The 10,318-nt window shown below is 31.7% G+C and overlaps 2 protein-coding genes across 5 annotated transcripts; one reads left to right on the forward strand and one right to left on the reverse strand.

Annotated features, from left to right (window-relative positions):
- The first annotated feature begins 1,570 nt into the window (after window positions 1–1,570).
- Window positions 1,571–4,642, forward strand: LOC107912673 (receptor-like protein kinase FERONIA). 2 transcript variants are annotated; one of them, XM_016840964.2, is made up of 3 exons: window positions 1,571–1,751; window positions 1,913–2,200; window positions 2,661–4,642. In XM_016840964.2, the coding sequence occupies exon 3, from the start codon at window positions 2,877–2,879 to the stop codon at window positions 3,894–3,896; it is 1,020 nt and encodes a 339-aa protein (XP_016696453.1). In that variant the 5' UTR covers window positions 1,571–1,751; window positions 1,913–2,200; window positions 2,661–2,876; the 3' UTR covers window positions 3,897–4,642. The 2 variants fall into 2 exon arrangements, with proteins under 2 accessions (XP_016696453.1, XP_040962262.1); XM_041106328.1 differs by having other exon boundaries at window positions 1,913–4,642.
- Window positions 4,643–5,419: 777 nt separating this feature from the next.
- Window positions 5,420–9,005, reverse strand: LOC107911303 (cytochrome b561 domain-containing protein At4g18260). 3 transcript variants are annotated; one of them, XM_016839167.2, is made up of 4 exons: window positions 8,666–9,003; window positions 8,407–8,571; window positions 6,556–6,704; window positions 5,420–6,028 (listed from the first exon to the last, which is right to left on the reverse strand). In XM_016839167.2, exons 1-4 carry the CDS (start codon window positions 8,795–8,797, stop codon window positions 5,728–5,730), a joined length of 747 nt encoding a protein of 248 aa, XP_016694656.1. In that variant the 5' UTR covers window positions 8,798–9,003; the 3' UTR covers window positions 5,420–5,727. The 3 variants fall into 3 exon arrangements, with proteins under 3 accessions (XP_016694656.1, XP_016694657.1, XP_040962263.1); XM_016839168.2 differs by having other exon boundaries at window positions 5,806–5,939; window positions 8,666–9,002; XM_041106329.1 differs by having other exon boundaries at window positions 5,832–5,960; window positions 8,666–9,005.
- Between the last annotated feature and the right edge of the window lie 1,313 nt (window positions 9,006–10,318).

A 10,318-nucleotide genomic window follows, 5' to 3' on the forward strand; every position in this document is an offset into this window, starting at 1 on the left:
CATTACTCACTAAATTATAAATAAATTTTTGTTTTGATCACTTATTAAAAAAATTACAAATTGATCACTGAACTATTCAATTTCATTTAAGCCACTGTGCTATTAAAATTGATGCTATATGGCTTTCTCTGTTCGCGTTACTTGCACCAATCAAAAGCTCTCTTTCCCATTCTCTTCTACAGTTTAGTTCTTTTTATCGTCACGAATCAGCGAACCAAAATTCAAACAATTTTTTTCTTTGATCTCCAACATTGATCGTTAGACCAAATTGGATCTGAGGTATGTTTTTCTACTTGTCGATGAGGACTGATCCACCATATCGATTGCAGAATCGTCGTTTGTGTTAGAATTGAGTGACCTGAATCCTTATTAAAATAAAATATAGTGATAAAATAAAATAAAAGTAAAATCCATATAAAACTACACTTCTTTTATTTTATTTTAGAATAAGGTTTTTCAATCTTATTACACTTCATATATTTGATGTTGATTAGAATAAGGTGTTTCAATCTAACTACACTCCTTCTATTAGAATATGGTTTTACAAGCCTATAAATAGACATAGTCTACTCTTCTTGTAATCATTCGAATTCGATTTAGTGAATTATCTTATCCTCTGCCCGTGGTTTTTTTTCCTAAAAGAGTTTTCATGTAAAATCTATGTGTTCTTTATTTTTCTTTATCTTTACTTTGTGATATATTGTCATTATCAACGTTCTTTTTTTTAACAGTTTGCAAGTAGAACTTAAAAACAAACAACTTAATAGTCCAATGACTTAATTAAAAAAATTTAAATAGATTAGTGGCTTAAATGAAAATTTTTAAATAATTCAATAACCAAACTGTATCTTTTCTTAGTTAAATGACAAAAACGAAAATTGACCCATAGTTTAGTGACTAATTATGAATTTACCCAAAAATAAAAGAATTCTTTAGTTTTATCCTTATCTAAAGCAAAGAAATTCAGCTCAACGACAGAGCCAAGTAGAGGTCTAGGGGGCATCCAAAGTTTAATTTTTTTTCAATTTAGTCTTTTGTAAATATACTATGACTCTCCCAAAAATATAAGTAGGCCCCCCAATGTTTAAGATATTTGCAATTTCCCCTTTTGTATATAAATTATAACCCTCGTGACAATACAAGTAGGCCCTCCAATATTCTTTTAGTATTAAAAATAATATTAAAAAAATTATTCTTGATAAAGACAAAGAAAAATATTTTTAAAGAAGCTAAATTACTCATGATGATTTTTGAATTATATATTTTTTAAATAATAATAATTTAATATTTATTTAATATTTTACTTAAAATAATAAAATTTTATAAGTAATATTATATATATATATATATAAAAAGAAAAGAAAAAATGAAAAGATTTTTATCATTATTTTCCTTATTGGTGTATGGCAAGAGAAGAAGAAAAAAATTATTTATTATTTTTCCTCCAAATTTTAAGTATAAAGTATGTTTCTTTTTTAAAAAAATTATATATTTTAAAATTTTAAAGCTTGTTTTATATATACATATACCAATAGTTTTTTTTTTTATCAAGTTATTAAAAAGCGCGATTAAAAGATATTGGTGGAAGATTTATGATGAAAAAATAACATGCAATCCATTTTCCCCCATGAAATCGTCTTTCGAAGCATTCCATTGTCGTTTTCGATTGCTAAGTGCTCAATCTGGAGGGTCTACTCCACGGCGGTCAACCTCAAGTGCGATAGCAAGTCTGGCGAAGCTTCCTCCATCTAGTAAGTATTCTCGTTTACCGTGAGTCCTTTCTTTGCTAGTAAATAGCTACAGTGTTTCCAAATCTTTGAGTATATGAGAACTTAAAGTATGAAATTGTCTTGAAATAATTTTCCCATCAATATGATATAAGCACTGATTACGGATCTATTATTTTCTACAGCTTTCGACTTCTGTAGAATTGTCAAGCTCTCTCTCTCGAGTTCAACGTGATTGAAACCCTAATCGGAAGCAAACTGGAGCACTTGAATTGCCGCTAAATCTGTTGCTGCAAAAGAACCCGATACGTTACTATTTTTCAACGCAGAAGCTACCATAACCAGTCCTTCATGATTTCTAACTACAATCCTGATAAATTTGTTGCAAGCTGAAATCCAACATCAAAATTTATTTTAACACAAGGGGGTCCTAACTCACAGTCCGAAGAGATGCAGAGGGTAATCTGAAATTGGTCAGTGCCTTGAGTTTCATCAGATAAGATTTAATTAAGCTAACCATATCTGAACCCGATTAACTAAAACCCTCATTAACAAACTTGTTGCGAGAATACCATTGCCCATGTGGATAACACAAATGTTAGTACATTTTGTGTAACAGCCGATTTTTTTTCAGTGGTGACCCTTCAGCTTTGAAATTTTTCTTCTTTTTTTTTTTCAGAAAAATTCTCTAAGTTACCGGTTTAGTTCCAACTTGTTTCTAATGCGTATTTCAAGTTCTGAGGCTCGTATAAAAGACAGTATATATGATTTTGATTTGTTTTATAATGAATATTGATATGTAATGAAATACTCAATACCCCTATTCCGGCGACAGATATGGTTAGGGTGTTACATTTTGCATTACCAAGTTGGCTAAAACCATGCTCTAACCACTTTGCCTCTATGTCTATATTATCTGATGAGGTCCAACAGTATCCAGTTGATCCCAAACTGGTTTGATGGATGTGCAGCCACTGATGGCATGGTTTAATGTTGGTCAGTGCATTTTTGAAGGAATAACATTAAACCACTAGACGGAGCAGATGTTGTAAGGTAAAACCTAGCGACGGCATTGATTTTAACCAAGTCTCTTCTAGCCTCGTGAATCGCCATCCTCAATTCTCAACTACCATCATTGAAATTTCTTCAATGTCACTTTCACATTTCTTTCAAGTCTCTAAAAAGGCATTTGGCTTCGTTTCGCGACGGGGGAGTCAACCAAATTTTACGCTTCCAGAGGAACTATGCATTCGTCAGTTTTCACTAGCAGAGATCAAAGCTGCGACTGCCAACTTCGATGAAGGCTTGATTCTTGGTATAAGTAATTTTGGATCTGTATACAAAGGGGTTATAGATAATGGGACCTTTACTGTTGCTATCAGACGCATGAAATTTAGTCTGAGTGCGTTCCGAACTGAAGTGGTATTCCTTAGCCAGCTGAACCACTTAAATGTTGAATCTCTCATTGGATTCTGCAATGAGAAGGGGGAAACAATCCTTGTTTATGAATACCTGAGCAATGGATCGCTCTCTGATTGTCTCCATGGTAATGGTATCAGTTGCAATCCAATTCCCTGGGAAAAGAGGCTACAAATCTGCATCGGTGCAGCGCGTGGATTACATTACCTTCATACCGGAGCAAAGTACATAGTACTGCACCGCAACGTGACCAGCAACACTATTCTTTTAGATCATGAATTGGTTCCTAAGCTTTCTGGGTTCTTTTTGTCCAGGTTAGGGCCTCATAGCATGTCAAAAGCTTCAATTAAAAAAGAGTCACTAGATGTGGGGGCTACTTTCGGATACCTTGATTTAGAAAATCTGTCAGGAAAAAATGATGTCTATGCATTTGGTGTTGTCTTACTCGAAGTAATTTGTGGTAAAATATCTCTGCCAGCCTGCGCAAATTGGTGTATCGAGAATGGGACCTTTTATCACAATATTGATCCATATTTAAAGGGAAGGATAGCCCCAGAGTGCTTCAACAAGTATGTGGAGATTGCTATGTCTTGTGTCTCTTATAGCGCAGAAGAACGACCATCCATGGGTGAAGTAGAGGCGACTCTACAGGATGCACTGGAACTGCAGAAGAAAGCAGACTCTGAAATGAAAAGTATAATTCCTCACAGCGGGGTCATGTATGAAGATGAACTATTTTGTGCACCTTAATAACATTGAAGAATGAAAAGCCATGAAGTGTGATAAAATTTCTGGCAATGATAGCACAGCAGTTGGGGATTTAATAGCCATTGAAGTATGAAGATACAAAACATATGTGCTTTTAGTTGATGTCTATGGGAACTACGCAGTGTTCTGTTTGTTATAGAAAGTTTCTTCTTCTATTGCTATTGAAGATCTTAACTCATATATCTATCTATGCAACCCATTTCTAAATTTGTTAACAGAATTAGTGCCCTTTCTCATTAGCATGTATACACCAATTTTTTTCTCAAATTACAGGACTTTTGTCTACTTGTTAAGGAAAGGAACATGCGATTGTGTTCTCGGATATGCTTGAGTCAGTTGATGTATAAAAATTGTTTGTTTGTTTTCATTTACCTGTTTCAACTACCTGCTGGAAATTCAAGTAATCAGACCACCATTGCTTCAACTTGCCCATATTCATTCTCCTTGTCTGCATTTCTTTCCTCGGTGGCAACAGATATAATCACCTATTATTCACTTAAAGGTGAGACGCCCATTTTTTCAATCCCACAGAAGCTTTCTCCCCGTATATATATACACATATGGCCTAGCTAATTCTTTAGCCCCTAAGAGTTCTACTTGAAAACTAATGGCCTGGGGTTCACTGCTTTAAGGGAGCATCTGACTTAAGTCTCTTCCAAGCCCAACCATCTCAATATTTCTTAAGCTCATAGCCGGTGCAATAAAAGGTAATGTATATAAACAAATGAGCATCCACATATCTCCCTTCTTTAACCAATGCTTTTCAATTAATGACCTCCAATACGTACGTTTCTGCTTCCATTCCTTTTCACTGATTGATTTTTAATGCCTCAATGCTCCTTTCGATCTTACAGAGCTTTCTGAAGACCTCCGTATCCCTTCTTATAGCAGAGATAACACAGCCTGGTGCTCCACTAGGTCTAATGAGCACAAAGTCAGGCAGGGCGGGTGACTGATCCCATTGTAGTACTGCTACGAATATATAAATCCATCCCTTTCATCAATCAAAGTCTGGGGTAGCTAGAAGGTCATCCACCGGTTTGGGGCAAAGAGCATTTTCCTCTATTCTGCTATCTTGTCTTGTAATCACACTGCTCTCAGGTTTGCCTCATTTTGGGACTACACATCAGCTGATGTTGTTCTATACACATTGCTTTTAGTATATGTATTCGTAATATGCATCTTTTTTTTTAAAAAGATAAGCTTTTGTTGTCTCATTCACTTTTTGTGGATATGATTTGAGTTATGGATATTGATATATATATTTAATGCAGTAAATTCAAAAAAAAAATTAAAAGGTTTTTCGGATTATAGTATGTAACACACAAATACTAGACACATGCACTATAAGAATCCGTTAAACACAAATTTAGTTAAATTGGGGACATGTTAAAACGAGTGAAAGTTAACCACCATGCCCAATGGAACTGTGTAAATTTCAACCTTCCTTACTGATAATAACTTATATGAATAGAAACAACAGAAAAATACCCTCAATAAAAAGTCTGATAGAAATTTCTGTTTACAAGTCTTATTATGTTCTAAAGACCAATCTTTTCAAAGAAAAAAAAAATTCAAACTATAGAAGAGAAAAAATAACAAAATTGTTACTAAGTAATAACGGGCAAAGCTCCTTTCTATTATTGTTTTTATTCATTATTATCCAATACAAATTTAATCACCATTCATAAATTCAATTTACATCATTCATGAGCGAACCTTACACATATAAATGACGATGATCCATGTATTGGAAAATAATGGATTAGATATTAACCCGTGATAATTACGTATTTTTTAACCAAAACCTTTTTTAGTAGTTAATTCCACGACCATATTCTCTTGTTCTGAAAGGGTAGGGTCTTATAGGTTCACGGCGCACAAATGATGGTTGCTTTTGTGACTGTAAATACGACCATTTATCTTGAAATAGATAAATGAAAACAATCAAACAAATCTCAGCAGTCAAAATTATGGTCCAAAGCTTTGTGCTTGCTGATGTCTTTTCATGCAATGCTCCCAATCCTGTGTAAATGTTGAGTACACCTAAAATACACACTGCAGTTCCTAGTAACCAATGTGCAATAAACCATGCACTTCTTCCCTTGGATCCCCTAAACATAATGCATTATAAATGCTTCAACTTTGCACTCTATATCCCAAAATGCAAGCTGATATAGGGTGTGCTTCGTTGAGTAAAAAAATAAAGGGATAAAAGAAGAGAGTGAAAAAGTGAAAAGAAAATAAATTTTGAGTGGGCTTCATTGGAATAAAAATGAAAAGAAAGAAAATAGGAGAGATGATCATTTTCCATCTTAGTGTGTAAAAATTAATCCTTCCAAAATAAAATGATAGGAGAGAAAATGAAATAGAAATACATGTTAGCTCAAAATTATGCATTTTTCAAAAATTTTATTTTCTTTCTTTTTTCACTCTACGAAGCAATGTATGGAAAGAAAAAATATTGAAAGAAAATATATTTTTCTTTCTATTTTTTCGTCCTTCCCATCAAATACACTTATGAAAAGAAAAAAATATGTTTTCGATCCCTTCAATTTTTCTTCTTTCCAATTTTTTTATCACTCTAACAAGCAAAGCCGTAGGGCTAAATTACAAAGGCAAATCATTTATGAAGGTTTACCTGCATGAACGTAGAGCCCCGGTTAAAGCTTGCAACCATATGATACCATATAAAGCTACCCCTAGTCTTTGGTGATGATTGTTGAAGGAGTTATTGAAGTTTTTGATGGACATGATTGCTCCTACTGTAACTAGAAGTACAGAAAGTATCTGCTCAACATAAATTTTACTGTCATCCTTAATATTTAACAATCATGTATTTGTAAATCTCAAAATTTTAAAAAATTTGATCCGTCATTATATCAATAATCATTAAATAATTATGCATCCGATTTAAATAGCAATCACAATTATGTTAATTTTATGATTTTGATTTTTTCCTACCGTCGATATTTACCGTAATAATACCCAAATGGCTACGATTCATAGCGGTTAAACACATGATATTAAACTACATGTATATACTAAATATATTGTAACTTGTGAATAATTTTATTTTATAAATAATACATCATAAATCATTTTTAAAAATATAATTTAAAAATCATTTTTTATGATTGCAATAACTGTGATAACACTAGCAAAAAAAACATGATTTAAAACATGTTGTATAAAAAAGAATCATGTTCACATGGGCAAAGCTAGGAAATTTTTTGAGGTAGAATTAAATTGTATAATTTTATGATAGTAAAAAAAATACATTTTCACCATTTTAATAGTTTATATATTTATAATTTTTAAAAAGACTAAATCAAATTTTTATCATTTTTGGATGGCCAAAGTATAATTGTATTACTATTAATTTAAAATTTTATAAATTATAAATAATTCTAAATAAAAAGTTTTTCATTTTAGAAAAAGTAGGCCCTTGCATATTCACAACAACTATTTAAATTATGATATAAATATTTAATTTATTTATAGATTAAATATTATATTAAAGTAATTAACTAAATTCACCTTTAGATATGAATTGAATTGAAAAATGACCAAAAGGCTCTACTATTTAAATTATAATTTTCAATAGTTATTATTGTTTGTTACTTTTTAGAATTTATTATTTAAATAATACGGAAAAAATTATTTAGGAAATTAGGGTGAGAGAAAAATTATTAATGTAAATGAGTTTAAATGAATAGTAAAAAACGATATCACCAACCTGTCACCATTTATAAAAATTAATATTTTAATAAAAATAATTAATATAATTTAAAAATAAATAAATAATAATATTTTAACTAAAGGGGTATGCACTATGCATGAGTTTTAATTTTATATTTTTAAATAAATTTTATATATTTTTTAAAAGAGGGTGTCGTCTGCCTGCATAACGACACTCTTAAATTAAAATATTTTTATTTATTTTTATTAAAATACTTTTTTAATAGGTTGGCAACATTGCTTTTTACAATTCATTTTAAGCCATGCTTGTAAATAATTATTTCCTCACCTCAATTTTATAAATAATTTTTTTTACGTATTATTTAAATAAATAAATAATTTCTAAAAATAAATTTTACCATTTCAATAAAAATTAAAGCAAATATTTGTAAAATGATTGCCTCTCTCAAGTTAAAAGCAAATAATTAAAGTTTTCTTGGTTTTAATTGGATATGAAGAAACTGTGAGGGTAGACATATATCTTAATGCCACGAATCACGCTCCGTATACATAGAAATGCTCTTTTTGCTTTCTCTTTTGTTATCATTGAAAAAGCTAAAGGGTTATCCAAATTAAGCTGAGATACCATTAGTTGTAACACAAATTATAATATATATGAGTTAATATTTCATTCATTAATATTATATAATTTTATGCATAATTAATAAATTATATTGCACTATATACAAAATTAAATGCCAATACTGCATCATATATAAATTATATACCTAAACGTAAAAGATGAACTTGCCTGCGACACTGCATGAACATAGAAAAGAACTTGATGTCTCGTCCCACATTCTTCTTCTTTGTTCGACATTCTAATAGCAAGTATCCCAACAGGCACCAGAAACCCCATTGATGCCCAAAGGATAATCCCATGCAATATAATCTCAAACATCAGTTTATGACTCACCTGTGTGAATTCTCAAGCTTCAGACTAGGTGATTCCAAAGAGGATTAAACTCCATCAATTCAAAGCTTCTAAGTTAACAACATGAATAGATTACCTTAGTAATGTTGTCTTTATCGTTTGTATTGCTGCCATTAATGGATTCCACATGTTGTTGAGATGAGCTGACAAATGGTAGAACAAGTATGACTATAAGAGCTATAGACATGGTTAAAAAGACCAGTTGCATTCTTGTTTTAACAAGTGAAAGATGAATGTATGTTGATGTTGAAGCTCTGAATTTGAAGTCTGTGATAGGACATTAAGTAGCAGTGAAATACAGTGCAGGGCAATGGTGAAAAAGTGTCGTCAATGTTGTGATGATAAGCTGACTTGAAAAAGAATGTGGGGGAATGGGAATAGATTGCAACTTCAAATTTCAACCATATGGGGGGTTCACTTCTAGAATATTATTATCATAATCGATCCCTGGTTAGGACTGGTTTACCACTTTACCCTGAATGCATAACATTACTATTACAACGACTGCAAGGAGACACTATGAATAAACTTCAATTTGATATTAAGTCGAGAAGATAACCATTCTGTCAAATCTCGTCGGTTAAGCCTACTCTTTGTTAATAATTTGTTATTACCATAAATTCAACTGAGCTGTTAGAAGATCATAATATCTGCATCATGAAATGTGGAAAACTGGTTTGGTTTCGATGATTGCTTACAAATTCCAAAAGCAAATAGTAAATTATTTAAATGTGTAATAATGACTGTTGGGGTCGAATGATCGATTCTTGTTGGAAGAACTTGCTTCCATTTAAGAGTTTGACCTGATTCGATTCTAGATTTAGTTAAAAATCAATATGAACAAATAAAAATATATATAAATTTGTATTTGATGCACTTTCTATAGATAAATTTATACGATACTATCATTTAAATGAAAGAAAGAATGGAAAACTACGTGCGGGGTGTGTTACATTGTGGCCCTCTTCATCTCACTTCATCATATAGTTAATGCACTCAATTCCTTTAGGGCCCGTGATTACTATTTGGAACTTTTTCTTATTCAAAATAAACAACAGAAATACTAGCAGTATTACATTTGTCCATAGCAAGAGTTGTGTTTATTAGCTAGGGCCCTTCCTAAAGATGTGCAAAAGAGGAGTTTGATGGAAGTCATTCAGCAAAGTCATGCAATCAGTCACAATAAGATGAAGCAACAATTTTTTCAGATAAATGTTGTTGATGAAACTAATAACAGAGGTGGTATCCACTTCAATAAGGAGGTTAGAGATATTAAGTTGGTTAGTAAGAGAGACCATCACGAAGTGCCCATAATTCAACCATGTTTTATATTTATGAGTGAACCGATAAGACTTAAGAGGTGGTAGAAGAGTTGCCTAATTATGGTGAAATATTTATATTTCCAGAACTTCCATTTTATAGACAATATCTTCCGTGGAATACCTTTTCATTTTTATAATAGTAAACTGTAGTTCTTGAGTAAATTGAGATAATTTTATTCTCAATTATAGCTAATTTCATCTGCATCAACTAAGGGCTTCCCATTTTCAAGCAGAAACTGGGGGATTTTTTTTTTAACTAACCCAAAGCATCCAAGACTAGTAGATATGTTAAAACTGCTGAATCATACATGTATTGGTCCCCCAGCACCGCTTTATTGTTCTACTAACTTGGAAAGTGCTTCACTTCGGGCTAGTTAGCTTAGGAAATTGAAATATGATGGTTATCT

Source organism: Gossypium hirsutum, chromosome D11 (assembly GCF_007990345.1).
Source record: "Gossypium hirsutum isolate 1008001.06 chromosome D11, Gossypium_hirsutum_v2.1, whole genome shotgun sequence".
NCBI classification, from domain to species: Eukaryota; Viridiplantae; Streptophyta; class Magnoliopsida; order Malvales; family Malvaceae; genus Gossypium; species Gossypium hirsutum.

What these genes read in the sequence shown, in the direction of transcription:
- LOC107912673 (XM_041106328.1), top strand. Translation starts at nt 2,877, where the DNA reads ATGTCACTTTCACATTTCTTTCAAGTCTCTAAAAAGGCATTTGGCTTC.
- LOC107911303 (XM_016839167.2), bottom strand. Translation starts at nt 8,797, where the DNA reads ATGCAACTGGTCTTTTTAACCATGTCTATAGCTCTTATAGTCATACTT. An exon ending in ATAAAGACAACATTACTAAG is followed by an intron (nt 8,572 to 8,665) that starts GTAATCTATTCA and finishes GAATTCACACAG; the next exon opens with GTGAGTCATAAACTGATGTT. An exon ending in GGGGCTCTACGTTCATGCAG is followed by an intron (nt 6,029 to 6,555) that starts GTAAACCTTCAT and finishes CATTATGTTTAG; the next exon opens with GGGATCCAAGGGAAGAAGTG.